Here is a 17,713-nt window from a genome sequence, read left to right as displayed (position 1 = left end):
GCAGCATCCTGGGAAGCCCCAGGGAGGTTCTGAAGTGCTACAAGCTGCTCCTTCCCTTCCATTTGCTTGCGCTCCACCATTCAAGCTCCCTCCTTGACAGGCAGCCGGCAGTAACAGCATCGATGTTTAGCCCTAAGCACTGCAGGTTGGTCCCAGGGGAGCTGGTCTTTCAGGCTGGGTTGCTGCTTTTCCTAAGGCTACCCTGTTCTGGGGTGACATGGGAAGCCAAGGTGGAGCTTCTCCACCTTTTGTGGGGGCTGAACTAAAGCTACAGATCATGGGCAGCCCTGGGGGTCCCAAAGAGGCAGAGGGGGGGCTTGGGTCAGAAAGCTGGACCTGGTGACTATAAAATGGTATTTATTAATCACTTACTCCATGCTAAGCACCAGAGCAGGACATGTAGATAATCAAATCAAGCACGACTCTCATCCACATGCTACCTCCAGGCCTCTGTCTTTTGGGGGGCAAGAGACCATTTATACCTGACAAGATTCCAGCAGAAGCTCAGGCAATTGGGGGGAGCTGGGCTTGGGCCAGCAGCCCCCTCCCCTCCCCGGCATTTCTGCCGGCTTCTCAGGAAGCGGCTTGGCTCTGCCACCCCCCGGCCCCAAGGTACAATATTTCACACACACATCCACAGAGGCCTGCTGGGACTACAAGTCCCAGCAAGTGCCCCAACAACCAGTCATACGGTCTCCCGTTCCCTGAGGTGCCACTGCGTCGCGCTGAGCTGTGGCAGTGGATCCTGCAGGGGCTCCCAATCCCCCGACCAGCGTTAGCTCTGCCGCACAGAAGCAGACGGGTCAGGGCACCCAGAGGCTGCTCTCCAATCAGTCCCATCTGTCCCTGGCACAACAGGCGGTGAGATGAGAGCCATACCCCCTTCCACGCACCCACCCCAGGGGACTGCTGGACCAGACCTGGCCCCAGATGCAGAGGAGCCAAACTTGGGAATCCCACCCTGACGGGACTCAGCCCAAAGCTCCAGGGGAAATACTGAAGAAACAGCTTGGCTTAGTGGATAGAGCCTGGGGCCTGGCAGTCCGAAAGACCTGGATTCTAATCTTGGCCCCACTACATGTCTGCTGTGTGACCTTGGGCAAGTCACTTTGCTTCTCTAAGTTTCAGTTACCTCACTGGTAAAATGGGGATTAAGGGTATGAGCCCCATGTGGGACAGGAACTGTGCCCAACCTGATTATCTTTTATCTATACCAGCGCTTGGCACACAGCACTTAACCAATACCCACAAACACATCCATGGCTAGCTTCTTCCCAGGGGATCTTTCTGGATTGCACGTAAATCCCTGGGGGAAGCTAAGGATTAGGGAACTTTTCTCTTTGTCCATTAAAAGGGGGAAAGAAAAGTCACAAGATGGAGATCACGAAGCCAGACTGTCCTGCTTACACCGGAGAGACTCACCGCCAATAACTTTATTCACAGAGTAATACCAATAAAAAGGCTAGGGAGGGAGACCGAAAGTTAGAGCGCTTCACTCAGTCACTTTCCCTTCAGTCCTCTCATTCCCACGGCGCCCTGACCCGCCATTTCTCTGGAGGTCCCTTACAGTCAGCGTCGGAGGCTTGTTGGTGAATGGATGCCACTGACCCTGAATGCTCGGCGTGTCTGTGTGGTAAGGCTTCCGGATACGGATGATCTCCAGCCCGGACTGGTTAGCCCGGGTCTGGATCAGTTCGGCAATCTCATCCACATTCTTACTGGTGATGGGCTCCTCTCTCACTGCACCGTTCACTGTGGAGATGGTCGAGCGGGCATCAGCGTTAGGGAGCGGGGAAGCCACCCCAGCTACCCGGGGCCGATCGGCTGGCCAACCAGGCCCAGATGTCTGCCCTTGCTGGCCCGGGGCCTACTCTAGAGACCACTAGGAACCGAAGTGGTTTAATTTAACACGCCAAGCACCCCTGCCGGGCCCCTGTATTTGTGTCTGTGGGACTGGGGAGAAAGAAGGGCCGCAGGAAAAGGAGGTGGTCACCGTTTCCTCTGCAGAATGGACTTTTCTCCTTCACCTGCGTAAAGCTCCCGGGATTTCATTCATTCGATTGTATTTACTGTGTGCAGAGCACTGTACTAACTGGTTGGGAAAGTACAATTCAGCCACAAACGGCCACGTTCCCTGCCCACAACGAGCTTTCGGGGGGGTGGTGGCTGGAGGGAGAAGTGGAGGAGGGGAGTCGGCCCACTCCACGGTCGGGGTGGCCTTTCCCGGGCGGTCCCCAAACCCAAGGGACGGGACTTGACTGTTAAGGAGCTCGGAGGGGGAGAAGAGGAGGAAGGAAAGGTGGCCCCGGGCCCAGGTTGGGCAGGCTGCTTTGAGAAAGAAAATCCCCAGCGGGAGGGCGGTTCTCCCCACCAGTCCCGGATCTCCGCGGGTCCAGCTTCCTCCCCCTTCCTTCCCGTCCCCCGGGACCCCGACTCACGGTACTCGGTCACCAGCTTGGGCACGCGGCAGGGCCTGGGGTTGAGGTACACCACGACCCCGGGATTCCGCCTGGCGAAGTCCACGATCCGCGTCTCTATGTACTCCCTGCGGGGGAGCCCTGCCCGGTCACCCGGGGCCCGGATCCTCCTCCCCTCGCCCCGGGGCCGCCCCCCACCTCCCACCCCCCTCCACCGGGCCGGCCCCATCGGGGTCAGTGCTCAGGGGGGCGGGGACCCCGCCGCACCTGACGCCGCGGGAGGTCTGCGCGTCCTTGCTGAAGCTGAGGCTGAGCCGCTGCAGCTGCTGCACGTAGCGGCCGAGCCCGTTGTGCAAGACGCTGGTGAGGAAGCGGCTGGCGGTGCCGCGGGCCGTCATGGCCGGTCCCCGACTGCCAGGCGAGGGGGGCCCCGGCCGGGGCGGGAGGCGGAGGGCGGGACTTCCCGGGACTCCTTCCGGGGTCAGGAGTGGCACCGTGGCCAACTAGGAGGGAGGCGTCGGGGAAAGGCAGGCCGGGCAGCTCTCTGCCCCACCCGCTCCCGTCCTCGCCATGTGGATCCGCCCCTGCGCTGCTCCCTGGCGCCCTGCCCGGCCCCTGCTCGCCCTCCGCGGGGCCTGGGGGGAGCCCTGGGGCCTCCCCCGGGACCCCCTGGCCCGGCCCGCCCGGCGTTGGGTGAGGAAGAAGCCCCTGCCCCTTCTCAAGTTGAGGGAGGTGCCCGTGACTCTGACCGAAATCTGCCAGTACCTGCGGGCCCGCGGCATCCCCTTCCACGACGGCCACTGCTGCCTCCGCGTCCCCAGCCCCTTCGCCGGCCGGGAAGGGGAGGCCGCCCGCCGCAGCCTGTGCATCGACAAGACGACGGGCCGCTTCCTGTGCACCGCCAGCCTGGCGGAGGGCAGCTGGCAGGACTTCCAGGCCCACGTGGAGCTGCCGGGGGAAGGGGCCGCGGAGCCGCCGGGGGAGCCGGTCCTGGGCCCGGCCGACGCCGAGGACGTGCGGCGCCTGTGGGCCCGGGCCCTGCCCCTCTGGGAGCTGCCGGACTGGGAGGACGAGGAGGAGTCCGAGGCCCTGCGGGCCCGGGCCGCCTTCGGCCTGTCCGACGTGTCGGACTCGACGCTGAGGCGCTTCTCCGTGCGCTACTTGCGCGGGGCCCGCAGCCTCGTCTTCCCCTGGTTCTGCCCCCGTAGCGGGAGCGGGCTGCGCGGGCTGAAGCTGCTGGCGGCAGAGTGCGAGGGCGACGGGGTCCGCTACGCGGAGACCACCCTGCCGCGGCCGGCCGCCTATCTGAACCTCTTCGGCCTGCCGCTCATCGGCCGCCGGGACGCCGAGGTGGTGCTGACCGGCCGGGAGCTGGACAGCCTGGCCCTGCACCAGGCCACGGGGAAGCCCACGCTGGCCCTGCCCCGCGGCACGGCCTCCCTGCCTCCGGCCCTGCTCCCCTACCTGGAGCCCTTCGAGCGCATCGTGCTGTGGCTGGGCGATGACCTGCGCGCCTGGGAGGCGGCCAAGCTCTTCGCCCGCAAGCTGAACCCAGAGCGCTGCTGGCTGGTGGTGCCCGGCGAGCGGCGGCCTCGGCCCCTGGACGCCCTGGCCCGGGGCCTGAACCTGCCCCACATCCTGGGCGCGGCCCAGCCGGCCCACTGCCCCAAGGGCATCATTTCTTTCCGCCAGGTCTGTGACGAAGTGCTGATGGAACTAGCCAACGCCGAGCAGGTGGCCGGTGTGCGGTGGAGCCGCTTCCCGGACCTGAACCGCCTCTTGAAGGGACATCGTAAGGGGGAGCTCACTATCGTCACGGGTCAGTGTGTCCAGTTCCCCTTCCCTGACACTCCTCCGGGTGCCAAACGGCATATCCCTGCTTTCTGCTTCCCAGGTTTGGGTCTCAGAAAAGGCCTGGGCTGGAACCAGCCTTTCCCACGGCTTTCTGCCGGATCCTGCACTCAAGGGCAGAGGACTGCAGAGTGGGCTGTGGGTAGAGCCCAGGCTGGACTGGGAATCTGAATACGTTTGAATGGATGAATGAATGAAGCCTAATCGCACCCAACCTGCCTCAGGTCCAGCTGTGAGACCATGGCAGGTGGAAAGTTGGTCGTAGCTGCCAGCTGGGGACCTTGCCCACTGGAGTTGAGAGATAGTTGGCCCAGGCTGGAATATGCCCAGGTGCACTTGGGCTTCAGCCATCCTGCCCCCCACGCTCCCCCGAGCTGACACGGTGGGGTTTGGCTTGGTGCCGATCTGCCCCAGCTTCAGAGCCAATTTTGACCTGAACCCAGCCTGAATGCAACACACTAAGCATAGGGGAAGTACCGCAGAAGGACAGGATGGGGGTCGTGCCGAGCTGGCCTGGGAATCCTGGGAAGAAAGGTTTGTTTCAGGCCTCCGTATCTCCACCTCCCTTCTTGAATCCTTCCCCTTCAAGCATATTGGGTCACTATTGCCCTGGCCATGAGGGTCCTGCACAGATCGTTCCCCCCCACAGTAGAAGCTAAAACCAGCCAGGATTGCCCCATGACAAGTGAGCTTGTCCTTGGGGGGCTGAAGAGGCCAAGAATAGGTAAGTTGGATTTAGGGGAGGCATTCCCACCCTTGGCCGGCCCACCTTCCTGCCAGCTGGGTCCAGGAGGGACCGAGACCCTTGTGCCCTTGTCTGGGGGATGGGGTTTGGGCACTGTGCAAGAAGTCCCGCCCCCGGTCCGTCCCTCACCCACACAATGCACCCTCCCTCTCCCCGGCCAGGGCGGACGGGCAGCGGGAAGACGACGTTCATCAGTGAGTACTCGCTGGACCTGTGGACGCAGGGCGTGAGCACGCTGTGGGGCAGCTTCGAGATGGGCAACGAGCGGCTAGTCCAGGTCATGCTCACCCAGTTCTCCCGGGGGCGGCTGGAGGAGGAGCCGAACCAGGATGATGCTTGGGCCGACAGATTCGAGGACCTGCCGCTCTACTTCATGACCTTACACGGGCAGCAGAACATCAAGTGCGTGTGCCCTTCACCCCTTACCTCCGAGACGCACAGTGCACAGTCAGTCGGGGGGGCAGGGGGAGAAGCCCTTCTTTGGTCAGTGTGGGGGCTTAGACTATGTCCAATAACCACATGTGTATTTTCGCCGGCGCTAAGTAGCGTTCTGCACATACTAAGCGCTTAGCAAATACTCTTTCTGCTGCTACTTAAAACTATTCAGGCTGGTGACTTGAAACCCTCTGAAAACATTTTGGGTAGGGGCATAGGACTTCAAAGGATTTAAGCAAGGCCCTCGTCTCCTGTGTTCCTCAAAGTCTAGGCGGGGGTGATGAGGAAGAGGAGTCTCCAGGCACGTGTGTGCATGTGTGTGTGTACGTGCCGCACTCACAAGCGAAAACTCATCCTGCTCTCTTCCCCCAGTACTGTGTTGGACACCATGCACCTTGCAGTCCACGTGCATGACATCTGCCACGTCATCATCGACAACCTGCAGTTGGTGATGGGACAGAGGCAGCGGTCGGCAGACAGGTAATCGCTCCCCCGACCCCAGCCCTGCCGCCTCCAAAGTAGGTGACCAGTTGCCCTCTCCCTCGGTGCCCCTGGGACTAGAGAGCCTGGTTCCTTCCTCGCTCTGGCGAGTGTCCAGGCCACCCCTACCTACCTGATCCATGAGAGCGAAGAGACCTCCCAAAAAGGAGGGTCCGGCCTACCTGCTTCTCTCCCAAGCTTCAGAGCCAGGGATGGAGGGAGAAAGGGAGACAGGTGATGTGGCCTGGACAAGTGGGGCCACGAGGGCGGGGAGCGGCTTCCGGGACCCTTAGTTGAGGAGAGAATCTGTAGCCTGGTCAGCCGCCCCGATAGAACTGGAATCCCCCTCTCCCTTCCTGCCTTTTCCGGAGCCCCACGTCACCACCTCCTCTCCTCCTCTCCCAATCTCCCTCCGCGGCCGGCTCGGCCTGACAGGCTCACGACCCAGGACAACGTCATTGGGGCACTGAGGAAGTTCGCCACCGACAGCGGCTGCCACGTGACCGTGGTCGTCCACCCCCATAAAGAGGACGACAAAAGAGAGCTGCAGGCAGACTCCATTTCTAGGTTGGCTGAGGTGAGCTAGTGAGCTGGGCCCTGCGAGGGTCAGCTTAGGTCCAGGGCTGCCCCGCTCAGGACAGGCTGGGCAGGGAGCCCAGGGTGGGCGACTCGGGGGTTCCGGGCCCAGCTGTTCCCCAGGCTAGACAACACTGCCGGCTCAGGATGGCCTCATCCACACTGGCCAACATTGGGAGCGTGCTCAAAGTCACTTTTCAATTACTTGAGGGGAGTTATTCTGTGAGATGAGAGCCCTGGGTTTGTGCTTTTCAAGCTGTGGTTCCCAGGGAATCTGAAAGAGGGGGCTCAGCCTCAGTAATGTCCTCCAAGGGAGGGTCCCCGGGGCTGTAGGAGCCCCCAGAGTGGCAGGCAGGTGCTGGGTCTCACCCCTAGCTCCCTGGCTGGCCTTCTTTCTTATCACTCCCATGTGGTTCTCTGGCCTTCCCAGTCGTCAACATACCCGAGCAAGTCCCCCTGCAGTATCCCCAGCCTGCCTCCTCCTTTCTCTTCCTCTTTCTTTGTCTCCTCTTCTTCTGTCTGCCTTTCTTTCCTCCTCATCTGCTGGTCTCAAGACTCGAGCATCTCTCTTCTCAACACTGTATCCTTTCTGTCAGTCTCCTGCCAGAAAGAGTCTGGAAGGTCATGACCTCCCAGCCATTCTAGGCCTCCCCTTCCTGGCTCCTCCCCGAGAGGTTCTTCAGTTGTAAGGGAAAAACCGTGCTCTGACCCATTTCCTGAGATAAGTGCTCGCTATTGAATCCTTTTCATATATACAGTCACACACATTTATCTGAGCAGCCACTTTCATAGTAACCCCCCGCCAACACACATATTTAGTGTTTATGTCTGTCTCCCCCTCTAGACTGTGAGCTCGTTGTGGGCAGGGAATGTGTCTGTTGTTATATTGTACTCTCCCTCGTGCTTAGGATGGTGCTTGGCACACAGTAAGCGCTCAATAAATACGATTGAATTAATGAATACACACTTTATTGTCCCTTCACCCCAGGTGGCAGACAACGTCCTCATCCTCCAGGACAGGAAGCTGGTAACGGCGCCAGGCAAGCGCTACCTGCAGGTGGCCAAGAACCGCTTTGATGGGGATTTGGGCACCTTCCCGCTGGAGTTCTGTAAGACCTCGTTGACCTTCTCCCCCCCAGTCAAGGGCAAGGCTCGGCCCAAGAAGGGGAAGGACGGCAACCATCTGGCCTCCCCCAAGGTCCTGGGGGCCAGAAAGGAGGAGGAGGCCCCAGGGGAGCTGTGAGGTCAGCTGTACCCGGATGCCACCGGCCACCCCACTACCACCCCAGCTAAGAACTGGGGCATGAGGACAGGGAGCAGCAGGCTCTGGGATGGAGGGGTTGGTGTCTACCTACCCCCCAGAGAGCAGCTCCATGGCACTCTTCGCTACCGGGGGGCAGGTCTCATCCTCGTCCTATTGGCCGTCTCCGGGTCCTCTGGCCTTGGGTGCCCTGGGGCGCCAGTATGACCCTGGACCTTGAGGGCAGGCATAGCATATCTGTCTGTCTGGACAGCAGTACTTGAACCTTCGGCCACGAGGTTGACTCAGCTGTGGGGGCTCGGGGCCGTGATCTCCGCCAGGCTGACCCCACGACACGGGCGCTGAGGGCTGGAGTAGGGGGAAGGTTTGCAGCTCCGTAGAGCAAGGAAGCAGGGGACAGGAGAGCAGGCGGGGAGGACAGCAGGTGGGAGTGACAGGCAGGAGTGGAGGGGACTCTGAGCCGAGGGCCTGTGGTCCCCCATAACCCTCTAAACTGGAATGGGGGCTGGCAGGGCTGCAGCCAGTGAAGGGGAGGAAGAGGGTGTGACCGGTCGGCGGCAGCCTTGGGTCTGAGCCAGAAGCCACCCCACCCCCAGCAAGACAGGCCAGAGGCATCCATCCACTCCCGCTGGCACAAACGCACAAAGCTTTTCAGGCCATTTTTGAAAAATGAATAGAGGAGACCTGGTCTCTTGGGTGCCCAGTGCAAACGAGAAAGGTCAGGGCACTGGGGGTATGGGGCAGGACCTTGTGCCCATGAAGTCAGCCTGGGCTACTTGGCCCTCCCTGCCCCTGCCCCTTCAGTCCTCCCCGCGGGGCTGAACACAGCTCCGAGGCCTTAGGGCCCTCCAGAGAGGAACCCACATTGATCTTTTTGGCAATTTTTGTGTTGAAAGAGTTGGGCTTTCAGCTTCCATTCATCTGTCCTCGGCTCTGGCCACCAGGAGTCATTTATTGCTTCAGTTGATTAAAAGCTTAAAACCTTAAACTTGAGGAGTATGGCCTTGTGGAAAAGGCACGGATCTGGGTATCAGAGGACATGGGTTCTAATCCCAGCTCTGCCACTTGCCTCCTGGGTGACCCTGTGCCTCATTACTTCATCGTAAAATGGGGATTAAGACTGAGCCCTAAATGGGACATGGACTATGTCCAACCTGTTTAGCCTTTTGTTGTTGTTGTTGTTATTTCTTAAGCATTCACTATACACCAACACTTAGCATTTGGTGGGATCCAAATTTTTCTCTCTCCCTGCCCCACCTAAATTTACCAGAAGAAGCAGAATTCGCCATGGCCATTTTTGAACATTAGAAATAACTCTTCTTCCCCGCACTTCCTCCAGCCACCCACTCAACATTTTCCAGTGATTTGAACTTAGTGTCCAAACCACACGCTGCCGGGAAATTTTTCTTCCGGAGAAGCATCATGGTCTAGTGGAAGGAGCAGGGGCCTGGGAGTCAGGGGTTGCGGGTTCTTATCCCTGCTGTGCCGTGAGTCTACTTAGGCAAGTCATTTAACTTCCCTGTGCCTCAGTTACCTCATCTGCAAAATGGGGCTCAATATTGCGAGCCCCCTTAGGGACAACCTGATTACCCTGTACCTACCCCACTCCTTAAAACAGTGCATGGCACTTAGTAAGTGCTTAAGATATACCATTCTTAATATTAGACTGTGAGCCCCATGAGAGGCAGGGATCGTGTCTAATTCCCACCTCTGTATTCCCTCCTAGCTGTTAGTCTTGATGATGTTGTCTTGTTTTGTTTTGTTCTGTTTTGCTTTGCCGTCTGTCTCCCCTGTTTAGACTGTGAGCCCGTTATGGGGCAGGGATTGTCTCTGTGTGTTGCCGAATTGTCCATTCCAAGCGCTTAGTACAGTGCTCTGCACATAGTAAGCGCTTAATAAATACCACTGAGTGAATGAATGATCTGCACACATTAACTTTCATATGTATTCCACAACACATATGTGCGTGGCTCAGTGGAAAGAGCCCGGGCTTGGGAGTCAGCGGTCATGGGTTCGAACTTCACTTCCCTCAGTTCCCTCCTCTGTAAAATGGGGATGAAGACTGTGAGCCTCACGTGGGGCAACCTGATGACCCTGTATCTCCCCCAGTGCTTAGAACAGTGCTCTGCACATAGGGCTTTGCAAATACCAACTTAACTGCTCTGTGCCTCAGTTCCCTCATCTGTAAAACGGGGATGAAGACTGTGAGTCTCACTTGGGACAACCTGATGACCTTGTATCTACCCCAGCGCTTAGAACAGTGCTCTGCACAGAGTAAGGGCTTGACAAATACCGACATTATTATTATATGTGTATATCTCAGAGAAGCAGCGTGGCTCAGTGGAAAGAGCCTGGGCTTGGGAGTTAGAAGTCATGGGTTCAAATCCCAGCTCTGCCATTTGTCAGCTGGGTGACTGGGCAAGTCACTTCACTTCTCTGTGCCTCAGTGACCTCATCTGTTAAATGGGGATGAAGACTGGGAGCCTCACATGGGGCAACCCGATGACCCTGTATCCACCCCAGGGCTTAGAACAGTGCTCTGCACACAGTAAGCGCTTAGCCAATACCAACATTCTTATATTATTTAAGCTCTTAACAAATACCAACATTATTATTATATGTGCATATCTCATATATCTATATTAACGTGTCTCTCCCCCTTCAGATGGTCGTGGGCTGGAATGGGGTTGTTCACTGTGAAGAGTTTAGTCTCCCAGGCACTTAGTAAGTACGGTGCTTTGCACACGGTGAGCGCTCAATAAATAGGACTGAGGGAATGAGCGGCTACCGTCATCTCTACCGTTACTACAGTCGCTTAGTTTGAAGAAATAAAGTGTTGGCTCATTGCGGCTGCTGGGATGACAGGAGGCAGGAAAATTGCTAGGAGCCAGAGTAAAAAAGGGAGTGAGGTCGAAAGGAAGAGGTGGGGAAGGAAGGGCCTACGTGGACGATTTAATGAAAACTCAGTAGTGGGACTTCTGGTTACTGTGTTTACTCCAAGTGAAGGACAGATTCATTCAATGTACATCGCCTTGATTCTATTTAATTGCCATTGTTTTTACGAGATGTTCTTCCCCTTGACTCTATTGCCATTGTTCTTGTCTGTCTCCCCCGATTAGACTGTAAGCCCGTCAAACGGCAGGGACCGCCTCTATCTGTTGCCGACTTGTTCATTCCAAGCGCTTAGCACAGTGCTCTGCACATAGTAAGCGCTCAATAAATACTACTGAATGAATGAAATGAATGGGGGGGGGGGAGAAAGGGGTAGAAGGGGCCGCCATGGCCGCCCAACGGCCCGGCGCGCGCCGCCGCCGCCGGAAGTGGGCGTCTCTCCGGGCGCGAGGAGGGCAGGGGGCGGGACTTCCGGCGCCGGAGGGCAGCCCTTTGTGGGGGTGGGGGAGGGTCCGGCCATGGCGTCCTTGGCGGCCACGTGAGGGCCGGGAGGGGGCGAGGAGCCGGAGGTCGTGAAGGCCGCCCCCTCCCCTTCCCTCCCCTTCCCTCCCCTTCCCTCCCCTTCCCTCCCCTTCCCTCCCCTTCCCTCCCCTTCCCCCCCGCCCCGACGATGTGGTGCCGCTGGTGGGACTCGTCCTGGGTCCCCGTTCGGGCCGCCTTCGCCCTCCGCGGGGCCTGGGGGGAGCCCCGGGGCCTCCCCCAGGGCCCCCTGACCCGGGCCTCCCACAGGGAGGCCCAGCCCGCCCGGCCGGATGACGACCCGGCCGAGGTGCCACTGACCGTCACCGAGATCCGCCGCTACCTGCGGGCCCGCGGCATCCCCTTCCACGACGGCCACTGCTGCTTCCACGTCCCCAGCCCCTTCGCCGGCGGGGGAGGGGAGGAAGGGTCGTCCGGGCCCGGCAGAGGGGGCGGGAAGGGGGCCGGGGCCGCCGCCCGCCGCAGCCTGTACATCGAGAAGACGACGGGCCGCTTCCTGTGCACCGCCAGCCTGGCGGAGGGCAGCTGGAGGGACTTCCAGGCCCGCGTGGAGCCGCCGGGGGAAGGGGCCGCGGAGCCGCCGGGGGAGCCGGTCCTGGGCGAGGCGGAGGCGGAGGACGTGCGGCGCCTGTGGGCCCGGGCCCTGCCCCTCTGGGAGCTGCCGGACGGGGAGGCCGAGGAGGAGGAGGCTCCCCGGGCCGCCTTCGGCCTGTCCCGCCTGTCGGACTCGACGCTGAGGCGCTTCTCCGTGCGCTACTTGCGCGGGGCCCGCAGCCTCGTCTTCCCCTGGTTCTGCCCGCGGAGCGGGAGCGGGCTGCGCGGGCTGAAGCTGCTGGCGGCGGAGAGGCAGGGCGACGGGGTCCGCTACGCGGAGACCACCCTGCCGCGGCCGGCCGCCTATCTGAACCTCTTCGGCCTGCCGCTCATCGGCCCCCGGGACGCCGAGGTGGTGCTGACCGGCCGGGAGCTGGACAGCCTGGCCCTGCACCAGGCCACGGGGAAGCCCACGCTGGCCCTGCCCCGCGGCACGGCCTGCCTGCCCCCGGCCCTGCTCCCCTACCTGGAGCCCTTCGAGCGCATCGTGCTGTGGCTGGGCGACGAGCCGGGCTCCTGGGAGGCGGCCAAGCTCTTCGCCGACAAACTGAACCCGGAGCGCTGCTGGCTGGTGGTGCCCGGCGAGCGGCGGCCTCGGCCCCTGGACGCCCTGGCCCGGGGCCTGAACCTGCCCCGCATCCTGGACGCGGCCCAGCCGGTCGGCCACAAGGCCATCATCTCATTAGCCCAGGTGCACAAACGGGTGCTGGAGAACCTGGCCAACGCCGAGCAGGTGGCCGGTGTGCGGTGGAGCCGCTTCCCGGACCTCAACCGCCTCCTGAAGGGGCATCGCAAAGGGGAGCTCACCGTCTTCACCGGTGAGTCGGTGCTGGGTGGGGTCTGCCCGTTTATTTCCGCCGCCCCAGGTTTCAGTCTGGTGAAGTCCTCTTCCTTGGGTCTTGCTGGGAACTCGATCAGTCACTCAGCGGTTCGTAAATGGGCAGGGAATGTGTCTGCCGATTCTGTTGTACTCTCCCAAGCGCTCAGCACGGTGCCCTGCACATAGTTGCACCAAGCGCTGGGGAGAAAACAATAGAACAGAGTTCCCTGCCCACAGTGGGCTTAGAGAAAAAGCGTGGCTCAGTGGAAAGAGCCGGGGCTTGGGAGTCAGAGGTCATGGGTTCGAATTTCGGCTCTGCCACTTGTCAGCCGGGTGACTGTGGGCAAGTCACTTCACTTCTCTGTGCCTCGGTTACCTCCTCTGTAAAATGGGGATTAACTGTGAACCTCACGTGGGACAACCTGATTACCCTGTATCTACCCCAGCGCTTAGAAGAATGCTCTGCACATAGTAAGCGCTTAACAAATACCAAAATTATTATTACCGTCCCTGGAGCTCGACATTACTCAGCCGTTCCATACTTCCTGGGCTTGGGGGCTAGAAAAAACCCAGGCTAGCAGCCTGAACGAGGGCCGGAGGATTTCAGGAGGAGTCATGGGAAGAACCCAGCCTGGACTGGAAATCCGAAGCCCAGTCCTACCTATCCAGCCTGCCTCAGTTCCAGCCGGCCCCCTTCCCCGTCTGCCAGGCTGGCCCACATAGAGGTGAGACCACGTTGGCCAACCTGGGCCCTTGCCCACTGGGACGGCCCTCTGCGGGTCCTGGCAAAGTGTCAGCGGCCCAGGGGCAACTGGTTCACACTGGAATGTCCACAGTCGCCCTGTCGGGCCTCAGCCAGCTCGGTGCAGGACTGTCCCGTCCTCAGAGGCTGGACGGTGGACGGTGCCGGCGAGTGGTCGTTTCTCCCGAGGTGCTTTTCGACGTGATACTTTGTACTAAGCGCCGGAGAGGGCCAGCAAGAAGCAAGTCACCCGTCCTGCTGCCCCGAGACCCCTGGAGATAGTGGCTTTTTTGTTTGCTTTTTTTCACGTTGTGGTTTTGCCTTTTTGTGGTACCTGTTAAGCGCTTACTGTGTGCCAGGCCCTGTACTGAATGCTGGGGTAGATGTAAAATAGGTTGGACACAGTCCCTGTCCACCACATGGGGCTCCCAGTCCAAATCGGCGGGTGGAGGATTTAACCCTCATGTTACATATGAGGAAACTGAGACACGTGGAACTGACTTGCCTAAGGTCAAAGAGCAGAAAAGTGGTAGACCTGGAATTAGAACTCAGGTCTTCCAATTCCCAGCCCTGTGGTGTCAGGGTTAGGACCTGCTTATTTGGGGTGTTTCAGGCTCCTGCATCGCCGCCTCCTTTCACCTGTCATCCCCTGCCAGGCCATTTGGCTCACCATTGCCCCGGCCAGGAGGGTCCTGCACGGAACAGCCTCTGAGCGCTTGGGAGAGCACAGTTCGTCGGAATTAGCAGACACGTTCCCTGCCCGTATGGTCGTGAGCTGGATTTTGCACCCCTCACCCTCGCGTCGCGCCCTCCCTCTCCCCGGCCAGGGCGGACGGGCAGCGGGAAGACGACGTTCATCGGCGAGTACTCGCTGGACCTGTGCATGCAGGGTGTGTGCACGCTGTGGGGCAGCTTCGAGATCAGCGTCGATCGGCTGTTCCAGGTCATGCTCACTCAGTTCTCCTGGGGGCGGTTGGAGGAGGAGCCGGACATGTACGAGGTGTGGACTGACCGATTCAAGGACTTGCCGCTCCGCTTCATGACTTTCCACGGGCAACAGAACATCAAGTACGTGAGCCCCCTGCCCACCCATGGAACCTGACCCCGAGGCAGTCAGTCGTTGGCGGGGGGCCGCTCTTTGGGGGCACTGAATTCTCCATCCCCGGGATGCTTCCTTTCACCACCCCTTCTTTGACCAGTGCGGGGGCTTAGACTATGTCCAATCACCGCTTGCATATTCTCCCCTACCGCTCGGTACTATGTTCTGCAGGCGCTAAGCGCTTAATAAATTCTATTGTTGCTACTGACAACCCTTCGGGCCAGCACCTCAAATCCAGGTGAAACCATTTCTGGTTGGGGGCAGAGGTCTCCGGGCCTGGCTGGGATCCCAGAGCCCTTGAGAGGAGCCCCGGTTTCCTGGGTTCTTGGGAAACCCTAGGCCGGGGCGCTGGAGGTGGTGAGGAAGGGAAACGTCTGGGCACCTGAGCTGTGTGTGTGACCTGAGGTATTCATCTCACCCTCTCCCAGGACTGTAGTGGACACCATGCACCACGCCGTCTCCATGCGTGGCGTCTCCCATGTCGTTGTCGACAACCTGCAGTTCATGATGGGCCAGGGGCAGCGGTCGGCGGACAGGTGATCCCTCTCCCATCCCCCCGGCAGGCAAAGTGCCCTGGGGAGCTCCCCCAGGGCTGCCGCCTCCGGAGTGGGGAGCCGGTCTTCTCTCTCCTCTGTCCCCTGGGGCCCTGGAGCCTGGAGACCCTGGACCCTCTCCCTTCTCGCTGTGGCAGCTGGGCCTCTGCAGACCCTCGCAGAAAGAACCCTGTCTGCAGAATGACTGTCCACAAATACACCCTCCCCCCACCCCCCTACCCCCAGTAAACGCCCCCCATCCCGCTCACAGGCTCACATTTCATTGCCTGCAGTTTGTGTGATCAGTCACCCAGCAGGTCTTTGTGGTGTAGAGGAATCCCCAGCTCTTTACCTAGAGTCGACTTTGTTTCCATTAAGTTGGTGATCTGATCTCTCCGGTAATGGGAACCTCCCCCATCAGAGGCACCTCAGCGTTAACCTTTCCGAGCCAGACACCTGCCTACTTTTTATCACCCGAGCCGGAGAGGGAGGGAGACGGGTGCTGCTGCCCTACGTGGCCAAGAGGGGCCGTGGGGTCCAGGACACTTGGTTGAGGAGGGAACCTGGAGTCTGGTCAGCCACCCTGATACATCTGGGGCCCGTCTCCCCTCCCCATTAGTGTTAACTTCGACCGCCCCCCCGACCCATGGCCCCATGTCAACCGTCCTCTTTCTTACGGCTGGGTCGCCCTAACAGACTCTCGGCTCAGGACAACATCATCGGGGCATTTCGAAGGTTTGCCACTGACAGCGGCTGCCACGTGACCTTGGTCATCCACCCCCGCAAAGAGGACGACGACAAAGAGCTGCAGATAGCGTCTATCTCCGGATCATCCAAGGTGAGGGGCCGGGGCCAGGCCCTCCGGCATTGATAAGGGTCTGGGGCCGTCCTGCTCACCCCAGCCCAGAGCAGGGAATTCGGGGTTTTCCCCTATCTGTCTTCACCCATGTTGAGGGAGGCTTTAAGATATCCTGGGCTGAACACCACCACTGGCTAAAGCAGACTCCTCCCGATTGGACACCGGGAGTAGTACAGAAAGTCACTTTCCAATTATTTGAGTAGATTTCATTTGAGGGGTGTGAGCTTTTCAAGATGTGGGGCCGGGGGGGGAGCGCTTAGCCTCAGGGCTGCAGGCCACACAGGCTCCCCCAGAACTGCAGATGGACTCCCTCACCCTCAAGCACCAGGTCTCATCCCTAGCTCCCCAGCCAGCCTTCTTTCTGATCGCTCATTCGTGCCTCTTCTGACTACCCCCCATTGCAGTTTCCCCGGCCTCCTCCTGTTTTTCTCTTTTCCTTCTCCCTCTTCCATCTGTCTTTCTCCTCCTCCTGCCTCTCCCTTTTCCTCCTCTGCTCTTCTTTCATCTTCTTTTCTCTTCCTCCTGTCTCTCCTTTTTGCTCCTCCCTCTTCCTTCTTTTCCTCCGCTGGTCCACCAGGCTGTGAAGACTCGAGCATCTCTCCCTTCTCCACACTGAGCCCTTTCGGTCATGTCGGCTGGCCTCCGCAGAGCAGCATCGGAATCATGGGCTTCCCAGCTATTCTGAGCTTCTTGAGTCTGGCTCCTGCCTCCTCCCTCTGGGTGGCCATGGGCCGGGCTCTTAAGTATTACTGAGCGTTAACCCTTGCTGCTGCCCAGCGCCCATTTACCCCTAACATGTGGGTCTGAGCAGGCCTCCGACACGGTAACCACTTCTCTACCTTCATGTTTCCCGCCACCCCAGGCCAGCCAGGAGGCAGACAACGTCCTCATCCTCCAGGACAGGAAGCTAGTAACGGGACCGGGCAAGCGCTACCTGCAGGTGGCCAAGAACCGCTTTGACGGGGCTGTGGGCACCTTCCCGCTGGAGTTCAGTAAGACCTCGTTGACTTTCTCGACTCCGGCTAAGGCCAAGGGCAAGGCTCGGCTCAAGAAGGTGAAGGACAGCAACAATCTGGTCTCCCCCAGGGACCTAGAGTACAGCCAGGAGGAGGTCGTGGGCCAGCTGTGAGGTCAGCTGTTCCTGGATCCTGGAACTGACATCCCCTAAGGGGAATTCCGCAGAGAGCGGCGAGGAGGGCATCTTGTGTCATGAATAAAGTCGCGCTAGACGGTTCTGGTCAGGCTCTTCCTCATTCTTTCTCCCTCCTGGTCTTGGCTGTGATACCAACAGGTGATGGACAGTCAGATCATGAACTCGTCTCCTCCCTCGGAGGGGCTGCCCCTTGGGGCCCAGGACTGAGATTCTTCCTTTTTGTAGAGAGGATATGGGAACTGAAGATTTTACTTGCACTTCGATCATCTGTGTTTCCCCAGTGAGGCAGAATAGTTGGCTGGCTCTGGTCCCCAGCTCCTCCTCTCTTGCGGAGATTTACCCTCTCTAGCCCTGGGGCTGAATTGTGTTTATTACGAGAATAGCTTTATTTTGTAACATCCCATCTGTCCTCCACTTCTGGGCCCCCGTGAGAGGCACCGCAGCCGGAGCAGCACCCCGACACAGGCTGTCAGTTCACTCTGTCCCCCGGGTCCCCCTCCCACTGAGCAAACCCTCTGAGCCCAGCCATCTCAGTGGAGTCTAGGGAGCTGAACCCTCCCCCTGGAAAGGCCAGAGGCTAGGGGGTGGGGGGTCACTGTGCCCCAGCCCTCCAAAACTGTGGGGTCTTGAGTCGTCCACAGCAGTGTCCAGGTGGAGACAGTCTGTCAGGAGCCGCCCCTACCCACGAAGTCACTTCCAGGAGGGACCCTCGGCCC

At 59.7% G+C, this 17,713-nt stretch overlaps 3 protein-coding genes across 3 annotated transcripts; 2 read left to right on the top strand and 1 right to left on the bottom strand.

Moving 5' to 3' along the window:
- Positions 1-1,395: 1,395 nt before the first annotated feature.
- On the bottom strand, positions 1,396-2,855 carry MRPL43 (mitochondrial ribosomal protein L43). The gene is made up of 3 exons (XM_001511996.6): positions 2,685-2,855; positions 2,439-2,545; positions 1,396-1,752 (listed from the first exon to the last, which is right to left on the bottom strand). The coding sequence occupies exons 1-3, from the start codon at positions 2,813-2,815 to the stop codon at positions 1,493-1,495; spliced, it is 498 nt and encodes a 165-aa protein (XP_001512046.3). The 5' UTR covers positions 2,816-2,855; the 3' UTR covers positions 1,396-1,492.
- A 20-nt stretch (positions 2,856-2,875) lies between these two features.
- Positions 2,876-8,753, top strand: LOC100081173 (twinkle protein, mitochondrial-like). The gene is made up of 5 exons (XM_029080533.2): positions 2,876-4,236; positions 5,175-5,415; positions 5,821-5,928; positions 6,364-6,505; positions 7,493-8,753. The coding sequence occupies exons 1-5, from the start codon at positions 2,988-2,990 to the stop codon at positions 7,745-7,747; spliced, it is 1,995 nt and encodes a 664-aa protein (XP_028936366.1). The 5' UTR covers positions 2,876-2,987; the 3' UTR covers positions 7,748-8,753.
- Positions 8,754-11,297: 2,544 nt separating this feature from the next.
- LOC114817231 (twinkle protein, mitochondrial-like) lies at positions 11,298-17,078 on the top strand. Its single transcript, XM_029080531.1, has 5 exons — positions 11,298-12,609; positions 14,181-14,421; positions 14,881-14,988; positions 15,682-15,823; positions 16,707-17,078. The coding sequence occupies exons 1-5, from the start codon at positions 11,328-11,330 to the stop codon at positions 16,971-16,973; spliced, it is 2,040 nt and encodes a 679-aa protein (XP_028936364.1). The 5' UTR covers positions 11,298-11,327; the 3' UTR covers positions 16,974-17,078.
- The last annotated feature ends 635 nt before the right edge of the window (positions 17,079-17,713 follow it).

The sequence above is a fragment of the Ornithorhynchus anatinus genome, chromosome 16, assembly GCF_004115215.2.
Source record: "Ornithorhynchus anatinus isolate Pmale09 chromosome 16, mOrnAna1.pri.v4, whole genome shotgun sequence".
Lineage (NCBI taxonomy): Eukaryota > Metazoa > Chordata > Mammalia > Monotremata > Ornithorhynchidae > Ornithorhynchus > Ornithorhynchus anatinus.
Note: the sequence above shows the minus strand (reverse complement) of the source record. Positions and strands in the feature narration are given on the sequence as shown.

What these genes read in the sequence shown, in the direction of transcription:
- MRPL43 (XM_001511996.6), bottom strand. Translation starts at nt 2,815, where the DNA reads ATGACGGCCCGCGGCACCGCCAGCCGCTTCCTCACCAGCGTCTTGCAC. An exon ending in CAGACCTCCCGCGGCGTCAG is followed by an intron (nt 2,546 to 2,684) that starts GTGCGGCGGGGT and finishes GCTCCCCCGCAG; the next exon opens with GGAGTACATAGAGACGCGGA. An exon ending in CAAGCTGGTGACCGAGTACC is followed by an intron (nt 1,753 to 2,438) that starts GTGAGTCGGGGT and finishes CCATCTCCACAG; the next exon opens with TGAACGGTGCAGTGAGAGAG.
- LOC100081173 (XM_029080533.2), top strand. Translation starts at nt 2,988, where the DNA reads ATGTGGATCCGCCCCTGCGCTGCTCCCTGGCGCCCTGCCCGGCCCCTG. An exon ending in GGAGCTCACTATCGTCACGG is followed by an intron (nt 4,237 to 5,174) that starts GTCAGTGTGTCC and finishes CTCCCCGGCCAG; the next exon opens with GGCGGACGGGCAGCGGGAAG. An exon ending in CCATTTCTAGGTTGGCTGAG is followed by an intron (nt 6,506 to 7,492) that starts GTGAGCTAGTGA and finishes CCTTCACCCCAG; the next exon opens with GTGGCAGACAACGTCCTCAT.
- LOC114817231 (XM_029080531.1), top strand. Translation starts at nt 11,328, where the DNA reads ATGTGGTGCCGCTGGTGGGACTCGTCCTGGGTCCCCGTTCGGGCCGCC. An exon ending in CACGGGCAACAGAACATCAA is followed by an intron (nt 14,422 to 14,880) that starts GTACGTGAGCCC and finishes ACCCTCTCCCAG; the next exon opens with GACTGTAGTGGACACCATGC. An exon ending in GGGCAGCGGTCGGCGGACAG is followed by an intron (nt 14,989 to 15,681) that starts GTGATCCCTCTC and finishes TCGCCCTAACAG; the next exon opens with ACTCTCGGCTCAGGACAACA.